The 20,727-nt window shown below is 39.8% G+C and overlaps 1 protein-coding gene across 2 annotated transcripts in view; it reads right to left on the bottom strand.

Annotated features, from left to right (window-relative positions):
• The window catches only part of SLC25A21 (solute carrier family 25 member 21), a 240,445-nt gene that overhangs the window by 195,688 nt on the left and 24,030 nt on the right, over window positions 1-20,727 (bottom strand). Inside the window, exon 2 of one of the 2 annotated variants that reach the window (XM_062577395.1) lies at window positions 13,197-13,312. The exons of the other annotated variant lie outside the window; for it this stretch is intronic. Within the exon in view, the coding sequence (XP_062433379.1) occupies window positions 13,197-13,230 (34 nt within the window). The 5' untranslated portion in view covers window positions 13,231-13,312. The remainder of the gene's footprint in view (window positions 1-13,196; window positions 13,313-20,727) is intronic. 2 annotated transcript variants of the gene reach the window in all.

Raw genomic sequence — 20,727 nt, 5'->3', positions numbered from 1 at the left:
GGAAGTTCAAAACCTCTAGTCCTTCTGTATTCATTCCTGTTGGACAAATGGATTAAGTTTTTAAAAGGGAAACTGAGAATTTTTATAGCCTGTACTCCCATCTCACTAGTAAAATTCGCACTGATATTTTCCTACAGAAGTTTGCCTTGCCAATGATAACATTAAATATTAACTTAGTAAGCAAAACAAAATTTCAACCAACAGGAAATGCCACACATTTTGTTGTCAAAATTTCTCTCTTCTCTTCTGCCAAAGCCACAATATGCAATATTAAAGAAATACCTCTGTCTCCAAAACAGCTTGAAGTATCATTCTATGTGCTTTTTCTTACCTGAGCATCAACTGAAATTCCAGGCAAAAGTCATCTTATTGTGGAATTCAATTTTTAAAAAATATTTATTATTAGAACTATTAAAGGAGGATTCTTTAGTTATGACTCTAAATTTATATTAGAAAAAATGAGCTTTTCCAAAATATACAATCAGCATGTTTTGTTTCCATTTATATGCAATAGAACATGGAATTTGTGTAAAGGCTCTTGTGCAGTATTTTTAACCCTAGTACTGTGACATTTAAAGCTGAGATCAAAGCACACTACAGAAAAACAAAGCTGAATGCCTTTGCATGTTAGTTCAGAAAAAAAATATCAATAATTTGGTACATAGAGAAAAAAATACACTGTAAAAAAAAAGTTTCAACATTTGTGAAATTATTATAGAACGGACAGCATCCCAACAATTCAATCCACATCTGTCCATGCAATCTTTCCTTTCACAGCTTTCCATTCTAAGAGATACTGAAGGCATATGAAAATACTGAAGGTATTTGAAAATAAGTACAACTTAAGAAGAGGCAACTGAATCCAATTTCTGTAAATGTAACTCAAATGGACTCGCATTAATTTCAGTGGTGGTGGTCAGTTGCAGTCAAAATGAATAAATAATTCTAGGGATCACTATTTTTTTTCCTGTTTCATTCTCTATTTCCTTTTTTCTACAGGTCATTAGCCCTGTTACACTTTCATTCTCTTTTTTTTCTTTTTTTTTTTCTTTTTTTTTTTTTTTTTTTTTGAGGGGGTGAGAGGGAGGAAGAGAAGCGGCATGTAGCTTCCAGTAAAAAAATAATTACAAAAGAATTAGAAAATAAGCAAAAATACACATAAAGCAGGAATCTACAATTAACTCTAATATGGAGTACAGAGATCCCCAAGATCCGAATTAGTTAGCGCTGTTTAACAGGAAGCTGTAGCTGAACAGCTTGAGTATTTTTAAATCCAAGCAGCTTCAGCCCCAGACTCCCGAGTGCACGCACTCAACCCCGGTTGTTTTATTACACATCACAGGGAGTCAAGGGCAAAGCCGGTTCGGAAGGCTGCTGACCAGGAAACGATCCGAACGGATCCGAGACGGTGCTCAAAGGAGAACGAGAAAGCGAAACCCACGCCGGGTAACGCTCTTCTCCGTCAGAGCGCGTGCGGACGGACGAACGCGCAAACCTCCTGGAGACGCTTCCATAACTTGCAGCGGGAGGTAGCTCCGGACACTGCACAGGCTCTTCTGTCACACGCCTTGCATTTCTTTAACACGCAACGGCGAAGGAAGAGGCAATTAAAAAGGTTATTTGCAAAGAAGTCAATGCTAAAAGTAGCTTCTTTTCAAAACAATTCTGTCCAGCTTGTTTTTCCTTTAATATTACACTCCGGGCAACCCTTATTTGCCATGGAAAAACAGACGTGTGAATTTGATACCCTCTACTTGTTGGTGTGTTTTTAAAGCTGACTAGCAGAGTGCAGAATGTGAAGTTTCCTTGCTTCTGCTGCCACATGGCAGGGGAAGAGCACAATTAAGTAAACAGCTATATATTCCCCCTGATTTCCAGGAACAGCAGAAATATTACGTTAAACTGAAAAGGAAAAAAAAAAAAAAATCTAAGCAACTCATCTCTTGACATAATCACAGTTGCTTCAGAAAAGTTTCTTTCTTTTCACAATGTACACTAAATATGAGAACCAAAATACTTACAAATCCAATTCTGACATTGTTAAGTACATCTCCCTGTAATGTAGTGCATTACATTATATATACATATATATATTTTTATGCATGTTTATACTAACATTCCAAAATTAAATGTTATATTAAAAATTGCTACCAATTTAAAATAGGTCAGAATACCTTCTCCTTGCTGTCTTCCCTGATGGTTCCTTAATGAAGGACCAGAGCAAAGATTAGTGAACAATTTCAAAGAAACATAAAGTAAATGACAAATACTGGAAAAAAATATTTTGTTGTTTTTGGTTTTTTTTTAACTCACGAAAGTGATTCTTTACATATGCCAGTTACTCCCTGATGTTATGATTAGGAAAACCTGATACTTGACAAAAATAGATTTAAAAGCATTTAAATCATAGAGGAGGAAAAAGTACTGACTTTACACCAACAGATGAACAAGTTAAAAAAAAAACATTACTAACTTATTTCATCTGCAAACATTTGATTTCAGTTCACATTACTGTTTTTCTCTCTCCTTCCTCCACTCCCTACCTCCACATTCCCCTCCCCTTCTTTTTAAGGGAAGAGAAATTAAACGATAAATTAATCTCATCGTGTTTACCCATGTAAGACCTGATCCATCTTAAGGGCAGTTCATTACAGTAAAACAAGATTTAAATAAACAGGCTTGTGTGAGTATCTTGCAAATAGGAATTTCAGGGACCAGTAAAAAAATAAAAATAAAATAAAATAAAATAAAGACAAACTTACATATTTCTTGCTAATGAGTTCTATGCGTGTCTTAAAAGTGTTCTTGCCACAACAGGCTTTATATTTTCAGATACACAAACTAACTTAAACATTACTTCCAAAAGCACTCCTTGTATTTGCTGGTGATCTCAGATATACTGTTATACATATTTAGCAGCAACAGTGAGTAATTTGGGAGACTTTCTACTGCTTCTTACTATATTCTCACTAATCAAATAGAAAACACCAGTTTCTAATTTTATTAGTCTCACGTTTGTCACAGTAACTACAGATTTTATTGTGGAAAAATGTGTTTCCCCTCTAGTTGTGACCACTTGGTAAGCACGTGTTGAGTAATAAAAGAGAAGTAAACAAAAATAAGCCACTTTATGTCCCAGTATCTCCAACAGTTTGGAAAGAATGGACTCGGCTAGCAAGGGGAATGGTCAACAGCTCAACATAGCACAAGGATATATACGTACACACTCATGGATCTCTCTCTCTCACGCTTTGGGCGACTCAAAAATGTCTGTTTGAGGAGGTGCGGTGATTATTTTTTGAAAAAGAATTATTTAAAAGTACATTCCTTATTAGACAACGAGAAATATTAAGCTGATCTACGAGTGCATTTTTTAAAGCAAAGTGATGCTTGCAGAGGGTTATGGAATACTTCCACATGTGATATTTTCACAATAATGGTAACTATCAAATGTTATATTGCACATTAATTTTTACTGTTGAATAAGATGCTGGAGCCAAGAATACTGCAGGCTGTAAAGCTCAGCCTGCTGCAGCCTATTCCCTGGCCCACTCTCCATGCGCAGATGTCGGGCTGCCTTCCCAAAGCATTGCACGTATTTACTGGTACTCTCATTTTTTCATATTATGAGTCCCCTATCCGATCTCCTCAGTAGCATTAACTGAACAGCTCACAAAGTCACTTTTTAAGTGCAGCTGCAAATACCTAACTCTGCTTTGTGCAACCGCTTGTTTCATGCTCCCCTTCAGATCAGCCATTTGCCATTAACAGGGACTAAATGGCCTGTGACTTAGGTTGAGAAAGTTGCTCAAAAGCCAGTAAGTTCCCAACCAATATCTTGATTCAGAAAGTACTTTTGAGGAAAATACCTAAGGTCAAATTTAAATATAGGTCAAATTAAGCATCTGGAGCCATCAGTGCTTAAATACAAACACTACAATTTCTTGCTAGAAGCAGGTTACAGTCTTCCAAGGACGGATTAGTCAAGAAGCCTTGAGGACAATAGCTATAATGAACACCGAAACAATTGCAACGCGAAGTAATGCAACTAAACAGACCAGAGAGTTCAGCAAAAATACTTGCACAAAGACCGAAAACTTCTTTTTAAGTACTCAGCAGCCCAACATTGCTCCTACTGACATCAGTGGGTAATCAAGTTACATTAGCACCTGCACAAACTAAAATCTATCACCTTCCAATAGAAGGTTTTTATATAAAGAGTCCATATTTAAAGTTGAGTATCTCAGCACATCTCCAGGCAGCATATTTAACTGAAGTCAGAAATGTCCATAATATGAAGGTTTGCAAAGTATTAAAGATGATTGCCATAAGCGTACCACTGTTTATTCTTCAATTTCCAGTGCAGGCCACTGTATTTTTTGGAGGCAGACAGTATTTCATTGGCTAAGAGAAGAGCAGGAAATTTTTCTTTGGTGATTTCTTTTTTTTTAACTAGCAGATGTTTGAAGCTGCTCCAAGGTTTGGAATGTTGACTAAATCCCAGTGGAGACAGATTAGTGGCAGAAAGCAGGTGAGGTGGTCAAAGGTGGATGTAAATACAATTTATCAGATGACTCTGCAATTTGGCACATTGGTATCACAACTGCACATGTGGCATGTATAAAAAGCTTTGGCAACAAAGAACGAACATCATTCCTCCAGCCAAATTGTACAGCAAACCACGGCTGTGCTACCAGTAAACCAAACAAGAAAATACCAAAAATAGAATTACTCCTTGGCTTACAAAAATCTGGCGTGCACCGAGAAAGGATATAGGACAGGGTTTCTACTAAAAAACTCCTCAATAACTAAGATCACTGGCAAAGTAATCTAAGAGAACATCAGCTCTCAGACCCAAGCACTAGTTGTAGCACGAGTTTGTCAGGTCAAACAGTTCAGTTCCTAGAGTCCTGCCAGGTGCCAAATCCTCATACTCACCTCTTTAGGTGAAGCTTCGAGCACTTCCAACCTCAACCCGTCCTGCTCTACCGGATGATCTGCTCTCACCTCAGTTACGTTCTCCGTTGTCATCCCCAGCACTAAGAGCAAAGCAGTATATCCGCGCAGAAAGCCACGGCTCGCATCCTTAGCGCCAAATGCTCAGCAAACAGCCCGCTGGGAATCTGTCAGCATGCTCTCTGCTATGTCTTTCGGCCTCATGGACTACCAGAACAGCTTCAAGGGACTGGACTTTATCCTCAAGATGTTAAATGACTTGGACATCCGAAAAGTTGACAAATATTTGGGGACCTGATTCTTGGTCATTAACTGAGTTACTGGAAAGCACTGGGCTCATTCACGCATTGGGGCACCTTCACTGCAGTTACAAGAAAGTGAAACAAAATCCAGGAGAACATCTATGACTTACTCCTATCTTCCATGTCAAAGCCCAGGTACAATGCTTCGCTCTTCTTTTCTAGATCACAAATACTTAGCAAAATATATATAAGAACTCATAATAAAAAGAACAATATAAGAATTCATATTAAAAACAACATAATAATGATTGCAATACCGAATTGCTCCCACACCTGACAATCAGAAACGTAGGCCTCCTTATATACAATTTTCTTCTCGTGAAAAGAATAAACTAAATTTATCAGAATAGCCTAAGAAATACTTAAGTCTGTCTCTTCGTCAAAGATTCTAATATAAGTCCAATTTAATGTTAGAGGCCTAATACTCTTCCATCCGTCTATACAAGCAAAACAATGTGATGTTGGTTTAATTTGTGATAAAAAGCTATAGCATCAATTTGCTACTGTAGCTAGGACTGAGGGTTTCCCTTCCATGAATACACCTGCACATATTGGACCTCTGAAGTGGTGGCCCAAAGGTATCTCTTTCTCTAGCCAAGGCCAGCAGAGAACTCAGGCTGAAGTCCAACTGGCACAAACGGCAGGAATTATCAGAAAGATGCTCTCAAGTAAGGGCCTTCCAGCTTTGGAGTCAGCTACCTGTGATGTTGTGCAGTAGCTCAGCACTTGCTGCCTTTCCTCATCTGCTTACGCTCATGAAGGATCTAGGGATCCTTCTATTGTGAGTTTGATTTTTTTTTAATTCCTAAAATATTCCCAGAAGCCACTATGCAGTCTTTGCTTCTCTAATTTTTCATTTATAGCTTAGAAGATTATGGAGTTACTTTATAATTCACAGGATTCTTCTCGCAGGTGACAAGCAAGAAATAAGCATGCAAAAGGAATGGTACACAATCTCCTTCTAGGACAGGAAGGAATGGAAACAGGAAGGTGGGGATGCACCGCCAGTATGCATTAATCAGATGCAGGTCCAGGCATTAATCACTGATTCATTACTAGCTCTCCAGGACAAGACTTCTTATAACTTGGAAGAGGAAGGCAGAATTAAGCCCATCTCAGTGAGGTAAAGCAGTAACAGTGTCCACACTGTATGCTTGGTCTGCAAACTATTCCCACAGTGATCCAAATAGGACTTCAGAACTGCGTCGTCCCCTTAGAAATACACAGTTAAGAGAGGTACTGGATGTGGTCTCACTTTATATGATTTACAAAATGCTTGCATGATGGAAAACACAATTCCAAAGCCGACAAAAAGTGGGATTTGTTTTCATATGTTCCTACACCTAGCAACTGCAGCTTTGCTTTCTGCAGCACTCCTTGATAAGCAAAAAACAAACATCCCTTAACAGTCCCTTTGAATTATCATGTTTCAGTCCATTTCCTTCTTCATTGATCACTGGGTTGTATCAGAATTTAATTATGTCTCTTTTGAGAAAAAAAAAAAAAACTCTCAGATTTAAAAAAAAAGTTACCTTGTTTTTATTTCTATAATCCTTTCTTCCTCACACAGTCAGCTCTTTACCTGTCCTGCTGCCCATTAACGCTTGTATGAAAACTTTTCACTCCCTAATTTGCCAAAAATAATGATATAAACACTCTCTAAAAGTCTGAAAACTCTACATTGTCATTACAGCAAACAAAAATCCCTTACATAGCAAAATCAAAGCTTGTAAACTTATGGCAAGGCAGAACCCAGTGATATAATACTCAAACCTGAAAAACAAAATACATCCTGAGTAAGGAAGGAAAACATTACACGAAAACATTACGGAAAGTAAGGTATTAAGCAGTGGTGTTTTAAGCTAGGGGCTGTAATTCAGCTGTACAAGCTTTCCAGTCAAAGAGAAAGAAAGAGAGCAGGGATAGTTACTGTACATTCCTAATGAATTCACCCTATCATTTAGGGAGGCCCAGATTTTTGGTAATGAAAAACACATCACAGTGTCTAGACATGGTTCATACTCCCAGCAGAGAGTCCTCGGCATTTCAGAAGTCGTGGCACAGTCGTCGTCTCTGTGGGCAGCTTTTCAGGAGATGTCCTTCCTTACGGCACGAGCTGAGACCAGTACGGTAAGTGGCAGGGTATGGCCAGGATGGGTAAGTGCCTTCAGGGAAGCTGGTCAAGAGCAACTTGATGTTGTTGCAGAAAAAGCTAATCCACTGCGTTGTTAGCCCTAATGTAGGACACGGTGCTCTCTAAAGCAAAGTTATGCTGAAAACAAATTACGTATTTCCCAAGATGAGCATGGATCAAGTGCAACAACTTAGTCTGGCTGCTGTTACCACTGCAATTTAGTAAGCCCACCTCCTGAATATAGCCACAATGCTCTTAAAACAAAACACACATACATTTTATTAATTCTGTTGTTAAAATGAGCCACTGTGTAATAGCTATATAATTTGAAGCATCCTGTAGCATCACAGATAACTGCAGACCCACACCCACACTTTCCTCTGTGAGGATTAAAGGTGAGAAAAGGACTATTAGTAGATGCATATGGTCTACATGTTTTATTCATTTAAGAAAGTTCTGAGCTTCTTTTCCAAAAATGAGTAAATCATGCAATAAACTAATTCATGTAAGGAAACACAACACTAATAAAATTTATTCATTAAAAATTACTATAAAATTACTCCTACCATATTTCCAGTCTAGAAAGAAAAAAACCCACAGTGATGAATATTTTCCTACTAGTACATGGTTTTCATAAGTATTTTAAGCATCTTCCCTCCTCCCTAACTAATTTTTTTAATCATTATGTCTCTGAAACCAAAACTTCATTTCTCAGCAAATCCCACCACCTAGGCCAAATTAAATTATCTTTTGATGTATCAAAGTTGGCATACGCCATACAAGCCACATGTGCTTCTCTCTCAAATCCTCAGTGAACTTGTCCATTTATACTATTTTAATTATGTCCACACCTACCCACCACAGCTAAAAACAAACAAATATAACGAGATCCCCAAAACAGGGCTCCTGGTACTAGAATTGTCCATAAGGGAAAGAAGGACTAAAGGAGCTAACAGTTCTAGTAAAAGACGTTTATCTAGCATGGCTTGACCTACCCAAAATGTCTAAAGGCTGCTTTATTGCAGAAGCAAGGGAGAGAATGGAAATGGAAATTTTGGACCTATTACTAGATCAGCAGTGCAATGCAGGTGATGCATTGATTTAAAGGTCCTGCTGCTTGCAGGTTGGAGAATATTCATCTTCAAAGAAGTTCATAAATTAACGCGTAAAAGGAAATAAAATGCAGTAAGAAGGCACATCGTAGTTGCCCTGAAGGAGGCAAACTGACTTCAAATATATTATGCAGTTATATGAATTGTTCATGGAATGATTACATGAACACAGAGAACAGAAAGGGAAATATGAGGTTTTTCTCCCCCCCCTTTTTTGATATTCCATGCATTGCATTCTCACTTGGGCAGCACATGCAGCATTGCACTGGAAGCAACATTTACAGCAAAGGCAAACGGTCGCGAGTCACTCATTTGTGAGCTGCTCAATAGCACCAGAGCTGCACAGACCCCAAACTGACTTGCATCTCAGATAGTTTAGGGCTGAATGCAGACTTGATCCTCATAGAGTTGCACCAGTGCAGGCCTTGATCTCATTTCTAGGCCAATCGCTTTAAACCTGCTGTCACGGTCACCAAATTTTTCTTCCAATGCTCCAGTAAGCCCTCAGTGTACATTCTTATGGCTCAATTTACCTGTTCACTGGGGCTTCCCTTTCTTCCACAAGACCTACTCAACAAGACTTACTCCTACCTAAGGAATATTGAGAGCACTTAGAAGGATTAACCCAAATATAGCTGCCTAAAATCACCCGAGGTGAACTTGCTTGTCTGCTGCAGATACCCTCTGCCCTGCGTATATGCTCTTGTAACACACCGCTGAGCACACAGCCTTGCTCCGCTGAGGCACACCGCTGAATCGATGGGCAGGAAAAGTTTGCACAAGCCAATCTGGAATCATGTCCCATTTCCACCAGCACATTCAAATCTCAGGTCCAAAATCTTGTAAGACAGTTCTAAAGTTACAGCTTCCAACTTTATGGCCAGCAGGTAAACAGAGAAGGTGAAGTCGGTCTTTCTCATCGATCAGCCGTTCAGTCATGTCTATGTGCCCATACAGGTGATACAACGTGTGCCCAGCGCTGGGGCCATTTCTGTACCCGTCTTGCCCACCAGGAACTAGCACTGGAAATGGCAAAGTCTGAGAAAATATCTCTTCTTCCCAGCCCAAGCTCTAGACTTTCACCCAGTGCTATAAAAAGAACTTTTTCCTGGTGTGAAGGAATATTTATATAGTGTGACAAATGCCATGATTGCTTATCCCTTTGCCATTCTCAACAGCCAGTCACCCCCGGACTCACCGAGGAACGCCAACATTGTCATTCAGAACCCCTATTTTTTAAAACTAAAACTGGCTGACTGTACAGAATGCAATTAGTGGCGATCAGAGTCTCCTTTTAATCTCCACGCTGTTTTGATGTGCAAAAATATGATTGCTCCTTGGAAACACTTTGCTTCATCTAATGGACACATACCTTGCAATTCAGCAAATTTATTATTCAGTGATCTCTTTTCAGTAGAGCCACATTAAACCTTAATATATACAATCTTTAATTGGCGCTGTTTAGAACCACACATAAATACCAATCAGTTTATCTGCTTCTTAAAGTCTCAAAACATTTATTGAAAGTAAAGTATATGCCTAGAAACAGTGAGCCGGACTCCCAAAGTGACTATTTTACTGATTTTAAAGTAAATGTTTTAAGAAAATTTATTGGTTTAAAAATAGTTTTTGGAGTAAAAGAAAATCATTATTTTGAGGAGCTTGCAAGAGATTTGAATTTAATTTTTACATTCTGTAAATACAAAATATTTAATCTGTTTAAAATTAAACCCCAAAGATCTAATCAGATAAGCTTTTGAAGGGCTCAGAGACTGCAACTATTTTAGCATTGTATTTGCAAGAGATACAGCCAGTTGTTTAACCACACAGATATCGTTTAGCCTGTAACTTAAACAAGCATTGATAAAGTTTTTTGCAAAAAGATGTTATCAGCAAAACAAACACAGTATTTTGTATTACTTCAAAGCTTATTTATAATGTGTTTAAAAATATTCAGTGGAAACAGGAAAATAATGTCTTGATTTTTCTAAACTTTACAACATCTGCTTTTACTTACTCGCAGCATTGTAAAGTTCTGCAGCTTTCAAATGGGTAACGTTTTTCTTTTGTTTGCTCCCTTACTTGAAAGTATTCACTTTTTTTTTTACACACACGATTTTCCCTTTACATGTATGAATACAGCCATATGAAAAATCTCTGAAGCCTTCTACAAGTGGTAAATCACTAGTTAGCATAACCTACATTTTAAATAAGCACATTACAAACCTGCTAGAAATTTATTTTCCTCAGAAGACTAGAATTCCTAAATCTTTATCATTTCCCTATGTACATATGGAACATTAACTCTTTTTTTTAAAACCATATATCATATTGTTTATTCACACTACCCTTTCCCAATTGGGTATAACCCACAGTAATTTCCACAGGAGAAAACATCCTTTTCTAAAAATCAAGTTCTTTTCACTGACTTGGTGTGGGGAAATCGCTGCAACTTTCTACAACCAAATGGACTCCCCTTGGACATTTTTTCCATCGATAATAAAGGATTCTACCTGTCATCCTAGGATATTAAGATGCAGCAATTGCAGCACTAACTGGAATCACTAAGAGGTTACTGTGAATTGTGTGAAGATGCACTAGTGCACGTAACTTTACAGATTCCCCTCTGCTATATAAAATTAAAACTCTGATTTAGCGAGAGGTCAGATCATCGACCAAGTACACGAGCATGCATTATTTGATGAATACGCAGCAACATCACCAGTTGCTTCCTCAAGCTGCTTAGATTTCAGGTAGACAGGTTACTCCTGCTCGTGGGTTATTTTCTGGCTAATATACTGGTACATACTACAGGACATTGTACGTTACTGGGTATCTCGGTCTCCTGATCACCCAGACCAGGGTGATCCGCTATTGCATGGTCTGGCTCCCCTCTGGCCTCATACTCAGGTTTCCCTCCCGTCAATCACCAGCACCCGGGGGGACGGCGGGCAGAAGGAAGGACCCAGTGCAAAGCTGGGTCTTCAGCCCTGCAGAGTCCTTGAAATAGCCACGGGATTTCGGAGCTGTGCACTTACGTGGTCTGTAAAGAGCTGCGTATCACTGAATCTTTCTTTTTCTTTTTAAATCTATAATAAAAAATGCTACATTTTACTTGGAACTTTCCTCTGAAAGCCATTACTTCTCATACCTGTGTCTGGGCTAGGCACTGAAATACGGCCTTTGCAACACACTCACTCACAGTGGAGAAGAGGTTGAATTAGTATTCTACACCCAACCAGCTCACGCTGGTCATTCATGCATATTGGATGATTTTGAATAAAATGCAAATCTGAACCCCAAATTCTGCTTTTCAAACATTTTTCAAAGCATGACTTACAGACTGGGCTCTGTTCACCTCAAACTAACTCGTGAAATATTTAGAACTTTAAACCCATCTATAAAAAAAATGTTCTAAATTTTTGTTTTAGAAGTCGTTGCTCAACTAATGCCAGCTAGGAGTAAATTTAGTAACATCTATGCAGAATTCTATGGTGAATTTTCACAAATATAAGTACCTACAAGTAGGTTTAATATTTTTGGTTCATGGAGTACAATTAGTAGGAAATTTCAAAGGGAAAATCCCTGACATACAACCTAGGCTTTAAAGTACAGTTCTGCTGAACCATTCACTATATAGTCACATTTGTACTCAAGGGTCAATTATTACAAAAAGCACTGGCACACACGTATGCTAAAGTAAAACAAGGAGTCCACAGTGATTTTAGAGCTAGACTATACATCAATTTACATTTAGTTCCCTGAGAGGCATATAGGAAGCCTGTTCCCTTTGGGGTACTCAACCACTTTTCACTTCAAGAGTCTCTGGCCCCAGTCAAGCAAGGCTTGGAATTCAAAATTTAGAGTCTCAGAATTCTTCACACTTTCTGCCTGAATTTAGAGACATCTGACAACACATTAGACTACATTTTGGCATGTAAGAGTTTACCTAGGCACGTGAACACTGTTTCTCTGCTACATCCTCTAAATGTGATGCTCTAAGATCCCCTACTGCCCATCGATCATGGGCTTCAGTCACCCCCCACCCCTCAAGCTCTTCAACTGCAACCTTGTAGGCAAAGACTATTAGTGCAAAGAGAGTAGATCCTCCAGACTGACCCTAATGGTTGAGGCACTTCTCCGAAAGAAGGGTTTGGAGTTCAATTCCAGATCCCTGTAATTTCAGCATTTTTATGATACATGTTATTATGGAAACTCCAACTAAAATTGGAAGTGGAACCCATGTACCCTGCCAACATACTAGTATACTGCAGTTACCAGGCTAAAAATCCATGCTCTTCTTTATTTGTCCTCTCTGGACATAGGCTGTTTTACCACATTAGGTGGTGCCTAGATCCTCAGGAGTAAGAGATACAAATCTCATCCTCTGCATTTTGACTCCCCTGTTCTGTTGCTTGTAACTAAAAGTGCCTAATTCAAAGATAGGGAATTCTGCTATCAAAGCATAGCACTAGCTTACTTTGTGGTTACGGGCCCTTCATTGTCAGTGAGTTACAGAGCAAATAATTGGTATCAGGTATTTGAAGAAGAGACTCCCTGACTTCAGCTGTGTATAGGATGCCTGCTCTGGGCAGTGGGGGAGGAAGACTCTCCTAAGCACCCACAGTGCTGCTAAGCTTGCCAGTGTCTCACCACCCCCAAAGGAATAGGTGACAGAAGTTGTCTTCTCACCGTGCAAGGGGACACAGCTGCACATACTGTCCATCCCAATTCAGTTCAATCTCTGGTGTGGCTAAGGGGAGCACCTCTGGTCCTCAGGTAAGTGAAATCACATCCTTTGATAACTTCTGTGGGGACCCAAAAGACCAAGGGTGAACTTCATAAAGCAGAGAAAATAGGTCGTTAACTAAAATGTGCAATTCTGGCATTTTCCCCTTTATACACCACACGTGTGACCTGAAATGGTCCCAGTTCTCCAGTTTTAGCTCTGATTCAACATGTGGCATACCAGCCAAGATAGTAGTGACCGTTAAAGCTCACCCCTCTATAATATTATTAATCAGCCTCTTTGTTCCTCAGTTAAATCCCAAACGTATATGCAGACAGGAATATATTACAAAAGCCTGAAGGAATGGAAATAGCTTGGGATTTCAGCAACATAAATTAGCAAGTTCTAAGCTCTGGCAAGGCTGTTGGGAACAGCTCAAAAGTGCTGTGCCAAAGCTTCAACATATGCAGAGCTCTCCTGGTGCTTTGCATTGCTCCTGGTGCTGCAGCTACAGCTGCCTCTGAAGAGTTCTGCATCCCTTGTGACCGCTGAGCAGTGCAGAAGTCCAACTCCATTTTCCTCCATACTCTCACTTCTCCACAGGAATCAACTGTCCTCATTTTTCCCCTGAAGGGAAAAGGAGAAATGGAAAGAAGGGAGCTGAGAAAGACACTGAGCATCCAGGAGATGCACATGGAGAGCCAGAAGCAGAAAGAGAAGAACATATGGAGAGAGTAAAATGTAGAGCACAGATTATCTCAGTGTTGAAAAGCTACTGTCAGTTCATGAAGGAACAGAAAGGTGAACCAAAAGAAACTTGTCTACCAGACAGCTTACGTGACACTCTTGTCAAAAGCCTTACGGTCTTTCAGATGGCCTTGAAAAATGTTTTAGCATAAAAATAAACCAGTTTTCATACTGTATGCCCCTCCTAAAACAACCTTATTTTTCTTTTTCTCTCACCACTGTCTAATGTCCGATTCCAACTGGCTGGGCAAATGCTAAAACAGCCACAAAGTCAAACAGCAGTCGAACTAGCGACAGAACCCAGAAAGCCCAATTTCCAGTCCTCTGCATTTATTATTAGACAAGTCTCCTTAGTCAAATAAGCAATGTAAAGGAATGTGAACAAACTGTTCCTTCTTCATCATTTGTTCGTTATGTGCAAGGACACCTAACCACTGCTGTCACCAGCTGCTCGTGGCTGGTCAAATTCAATAATGAACCGTTTGATAGTTCTCTTGTGGGGAAAATAAAAGTGCCCAAATTGCATGGATTCCATGCTACTGCACTTATTTATTGGTTTTTTAAAAAATCAGATTTTTACCAAAAACAAGCACGGAATAAGCAACCCATAATTTGCTTTCCCTTGCTTGAGTTTGATGATATGAACTGAAACACAAATAACCTCTATAAACCTTGCTTCTCTGGCATCACAACCACAACAACATCATTACTTCAAACGCAGGTTTGTATTTCAAACCTCTCTCAAGAGAGAACCCGAAAGCTTAAACCATGGGTAAATATTCTTCTGCCAAGTCTATTCCTTCCTATTCTGTACCACTTCTGGGCAAGGACGAAAGACAGCTAATTTTCAAAATTAAACAAAGCAAAATATTTGATCAGTTTGTTTCAATTTCTTCTGGCATTGCTATCTTGTGGGTACTATAGCAAGCCACGAGAAATAAATAAAGGTAGCTGAACAGTTCAGCCACTGTAGGTGAGTATTTTTTCCAGTCCAGTGAGGTTAGTACGTCTTTTAATTCACAAATTTTTATGACTAGTACTATATTTGGTTACTGTGCTTGCTATACATTCATACAGCTGTCTTACTACTAGAACAGGAATTAGTTCTCTGCGACGGAAAGAAGAGGCCGAGAGGAGCTGTAACCAGCAGAAAAGGTCGCTGCAGGAGGGCGGCGAGCGCGCAGGCGCCGCAGTCCGGGCTGCGACGGCGGCGCCCCGCCAGCCCAGCGAAGCCGCTCGCGCTGCGGACACGCGCGCGAACCAGCCAGCCGCTTCCCTCCGGAACCGAGCACGATGCAACATTTCAAACCCTTCACGAATTCCGCACGCGGCGGCGAAGACAGACCCGTGCGTGCTACTCTGTCCAGCTGCCTAAGCGAATCTTCAGACCCACACGATCTTGAATTTCACGGCTACCCAAACATCAAAAATAAAATAGGAAAAATCAGAATTTTTCAGATTAATTTTTGCTTTTATGTTGGTTTGTTTTTATTAAAGGGTGGCAAATGAGACGTGCAGTGCTCTGCTCAGAGCAGAATCAAGGCAGTAAACAGTGGAAAACTAGGGAAAAAAAGTTACTCCTCTATCAACTTTGCCTCTTGCTTTAACTAATTCATGTAAAACCAGAGGAAGGAATCATAGAATCACAGAATGCTGCTGCACATTGCAATTACAGCTGCACATCACGGGAAATGGTACTCAGCGTAGCAAGCTCTGCTCATCCTTTATGCCGTTACTGCTAGGCAGAACATTTTAGCAGAAGCACCTCCAGGCTGAAGCATGCATTTCAGCTGTCATACTTTGCATTAACCTCAACATGACACTGTCAATATCCATAACTTCCATTTCTTTCATATGCTTTTCTAAATGTCAAATCCAAATACAGCAACAGGTTTAAATGCACTGGTAACCACAGTTTTATTGTAACTGCCTTATAAATCATGTTATAGCTAATTAATCTAATTAACAGTCCTATGTCTCAGATACGTTACAGGAAAAGACTAAATCAATTCAGCCTTTAAGAAACCACTAATGTGTCTCAGACACCAATGCTGCATTCGCTGAACGTTCATTGAATATCAACCTGCTGTGAAAATATTACCATACCTGCTGCTTTTATGGGGTTGGATTTTGCTTGCCTTTTTTTTCCTAAAGGAAGTTTAGCAACACAGAAGTTAAAGCTTTAAACTAAAGATACTTAGCAAAAGGCTTAACATTTCATAAGATAACTGATTAAGCTGGTAAGATGAATCTCTTAAGTTTTAAAATTCACAGGCTCACGATTTAGGATTTTTCTGTTGTATACTTTTTTCATCTCTCCAAATTAAAAGACTGTTATGCAAATAAAACTACACTGAAGTCACTTGAAACTTGTTCTGAAAAGTCTCATGATTTCAGAAGATATATAAAGAGTATTTTGAAGCAGAGCTGAGTTTCTAATGAGTTAATGTAAAAAACCTCATGCAAAAGCAATCCGCATCAAAGCTAGCAGGCTGTACCCTGACAGTCATCCATCAAACCAAGAGTCCCCTTAATAAATGCCAATTATAGGGCAAATATGCACAAACGCGGATAGCATAAGCCATGGGATCATTTCCTTCCGAGAAAATTAGTGACCAACAAAACACCCATGCAGTGTAAACTACCAGCCTGCCCTACAGCAACACTCGCTCCTGACCAGAATACTAACTACTACTATTAGTTCACTCCTTTTTATTTTATTTTATTTTGTACTTTTGCAAGGGTTCAGAACCACACCGAATTTTGTTTGGGGTTATACAAATTCCTTCACAATTTGTATAGAAGTCTAACATAACTTTTTAAAAGCCATGACATGCCTATAATGTATACAGAGTCTCTGACTTCCGCCGTAAGCGAGCCTTTTTCCTAACTTAATCATACTCAAATTTCACCCTTTTTAAAGATCCTGATTCAAAAATGTTCACTCATTCTCCACAGTCCACAAATTTATACCATCTCTTCCTGTGGTATTATATGTGCATAAATTAAAAAAGAATGGTCTTGTACAAGGCCTAGAAACTTAACGTTCAAAGACCTGCCCCCCCCAATTAAATTTAGCTTATCAAGGAAAATGTTCAATATAAAATATATATTCTTATAAAATTATCTAGTTGTGTATGGATAAGGTATTTTGAATTTGAGCAGAGTTATCACCCCCAAATCTAAAACAAAGGGTAATACATCAGTTTAAAGTAAAACAAACCATATTAATATATCTTCTGGGTCGTTACGTTTGCCATGCATCTGATTCCTTTCAGCCTCTTTTGCCAGCACCTTCGGCACATCTCACCTGACCGCAGTATGCAACATTTTTGTTCTCCCAAGAGCAGATTTTTTAAGATTCATTATATCCAAAGTGCAATATACTGAGAAGTAGCACATTTTCTCACGTGGAACGTCAGAGGCCCCTACCTTGCGGTAACAGTTAAGGCCCAAGAAAAAAGAAACATCATGCTAATAAGACAAAGCAGCTTTCCAAAAAGAAATACTTAATACTAGTGTCACGACAGATAGAATTAATTTCTTAGACGAAAACACTCACATTTGCTGTATTCGTACAACTGGACTGGAGAACGCTGCGTTAGTCCTAGTCTGATGTCTTACCTAATTGACCTCTAAAATGACATCTTCCATCACACAGGCCGGCCCGTGCTACGTTCATTTATTTCCATCTTGCCCGAAATTATGATGAATGGTCTGAGCTCCATTCAATTACCGAAAATGTGCAAAGGAACAGGAACAATGAGGCTGGCAAAGCGCTCCGCATTCTTCGGAACAATTTGGGCTAATTAGCATCAACTTCTCCCCCATTCATCATAGCCCTTTAGAAATATAAACAAACTGTCAGCTCTAACCTAACAAACAGATCACTGAGCTACTTAACACAAATTATTCTTACATGAAAAGCTCCTTCTCAGGCAATATTCTCCTCTAGGGCATCTGGGAAGCTGAGCTATTAAAATTGAAGACATATGTTTCAGTCAAACTTCACTCCCAGATTGCAGCGATCGCTGTTGTGACAGTTTTCTGTCAGCACACCGCTGCTGGCGACGCACTACGCATTTAAACGCAGTGATGCAGCAGCAGACCTAAACGATGCAGGTTTGCTTCCAACAGCAGCAACACCAAGCAATTAGCATTTTACACCTTAAAAAAAAAAAAATGGAGCTCTTAAAATGACCACTTGGGTAGAACCCAAATCTCAGATTTCATCTTAGGGGGAGTTTTCTGAAATTCCAGATCTTGCGCGTTCTCTCTGCCGCGCGAAAGGCAGCAGCTACGACAACGCCAGCTGGGGCATCAGCGTAGTGGCTGAAACGGAGGCAACGCTCTCCAGAGCCCGGAGAGCAGGGCTGCCGGTCCTGGGCTCCAGCTCAAACCTCCCCACACGTGCCACAAACCAGGGGACAGCTCTTTGAGCTAAAGGAGAGCAGGGGGATTCACCACGCTGAACTCTTCCTTAATGGTGCTACCACTGTGCTGCTGCCAAAGTCAAAACAATACAGAAATATTTGCTTCTCCAAAATGCAGAAGTAACTAAATTTGTCCTCCAGCCCATATGTGACTAAGAACCTTTGTGCTCAAGTGAAGACATTTTTCATCACTTCAGTAAAATAGTTCAATATTTTGTGGAAGGAAGATATAAATGACGTCCTGGACTTTCCTGACTCGCAGCTATTTGCAGTTCTGCGCATAAGCATGCATAAGCCTTTCCAGGTAAGGATGTCAGAACTGCAAAGTCAAAGGATGTGCTCTGTTTTCTAGAAGCATGCCCACCGGTAAATACAGTCTGGGAACTATGGAGATATCCAAAATAATCAGTGGTGAGAAGCTATTTCCTAACTAGGATGGGTTTTTCTACAAATCTACAGAAGAAAGTTCCTGCTTATTGCTTCAGTTCCCTTAAGGCAGTGAAAAACACAGCTGGAACTTGGCGAGTTAAAAAGGGGAGACTTCCTCGTCACGTCTCCTTCGACTTCCTGCACTTCTCTGCTTTGCTATTTCTTCCTGGCTCTATTTTTGTCAGAACCACTTGTAGCATGTCATAGTTTTCTTTTTCTTAGTCTTTTCCTTCTGCAAAGATTAATGCAACAGAGCAGTAGCAGCTTTGTGGCCTACGTACATAAGCAGGAGTTTAATTTTGTTTCATCTTTGGTTGAGAGAAGGAAACGGAATCTTCCTCAGATTTCCTGATCTTACCCTCACTTCTGGCTCCACATACAAGTGTTTTTCTCCCCTTGGATATAAAGCTTCCTGGGCCTGGAAACACGAGTCCCAGCTGCTGACCAGAACAGTGGCAGATAGGAGGCCCTCAGGACACTGCTGCCATGGTGCACTTCCCCAGCAGCCAGCAGATCACCTTGCTGAAGCGACACCGCTAGAGCAAGATCCCATTTCTCACTTCCAAAGAAAAGGATCTTCCACGAAGACCCAGTGGCCATTAGGAAAAGGGTTTTATGCCTTCGTGCTCACCAGAAAGGCTGTGTCCTGGAAGGGTCATGCAAACAAATTTGAGACTTGAAAATGAGGACCTAGGCAAAGGCTCACATCTAACTTGTCTGAAATAACATCCCAGCTAAGGGCTTCAGTGATGCACAGAACTGGTGATGTAGTTCATGTTTATTGAGAGAGAATTAAAAGAGTTTTAAGGGGAAAGAACTAAAAAACTTATTTTAGATGTCATGAGCATGAAGTGATAGCTCAGAGACACAAGTCAAAAATTTAAGTTGGGCAGAAACACTTGAGGTTTGAAGTAAAGAGATTCAGGTGGCAGCACAAACAATACTTGAACTCATGTTTGTAGATAAGGCTGCTCAGAAGTTAAGTGTAGAAACACAGGACTCCCTCTCCTCCTTCCCCTCAACCTCTCCAAAAAGGGGCCTGTTGGGAATCTCAAAGGGCTGAAGGGAAAGAATTAATTGAAAAGATTCACCTTTGGCCACACGAAAAGACAAAAAATATCCTGAGGAAGAGAATCTGAAGAGTAAAACCACAAAACCCAACAGGGGAAATAAGAGTTCAAGGTAGCAAGGTTAAGCTCTGACAGGTGAAGAAGGAAAAAAAAAAAAAACAACTTTGGGTAGATGAGTAATAAGCATTTTAAGAAAATCAATGCAGTCTTAAGGTGACTCATTTGAAACTACACTTCAGAAAGCACTTCAGCTGCTACCCAAAATCAAAAAAACTTAAGTCTCATTAAATACACTAAGCTGGTGGAAAAGTATACTGATGTGCACACCCTCAAAACCCTCTCAACACAATGAGTTTGTCCCCAGCTCATTTTTGGATCACACAAAGCCCCTGAAGGGCTTGACTTGGCAGGCATTTTAAGAATATACCCTGTCAGGATCATAACAAAAGTGCAGCTTCCGTGGAAGAGTTGTAGAAGGACACAAGATTCCCAGTACCTTAAAACAGAAAACTCTAGTGCAGAAGAAGTTATGACATTCAAGTGCAGCTTAGTGTGAAATGCAAGTCTTAAGACTGTACTCTGCTCCTTACATTTTTGTTGCCACTGTCCACTTGAAAAAGAAAGCGTGACCAACATTGCTCTAGAAATGGGCATGGAACTAGAACCAGAAAGGGACAGAGGGGCACCGAACCCCTCTTGGGTAGTAGAGGAAAAACTGAAGGTACACAGCTGAAGCAAGGAGAAAGTCACTGGAAGTGCCAGGAGTTTTCCCTGCACTGTGGAAAAGATTTTCTAAGACGTGAGATATTTTATAC

This window comes from Rhea pennata, chromosome 5 (assembly GCF_028389875.1).
Source record: "Rhea pennata isolate bPtePen1 chromosome 5, bPtePen1.pri, whole genome shotgun sequence".
In the NCBI taxonomy this organism is placed as follows: Eukaryota; Metazoa; Chordata; class Aves; order Rheiformes; family Rheidae; genus Rhea; species Rhea pennata.
This window is presented reverse-complemented; position numbering and strand designations above follow the sequence as displayed.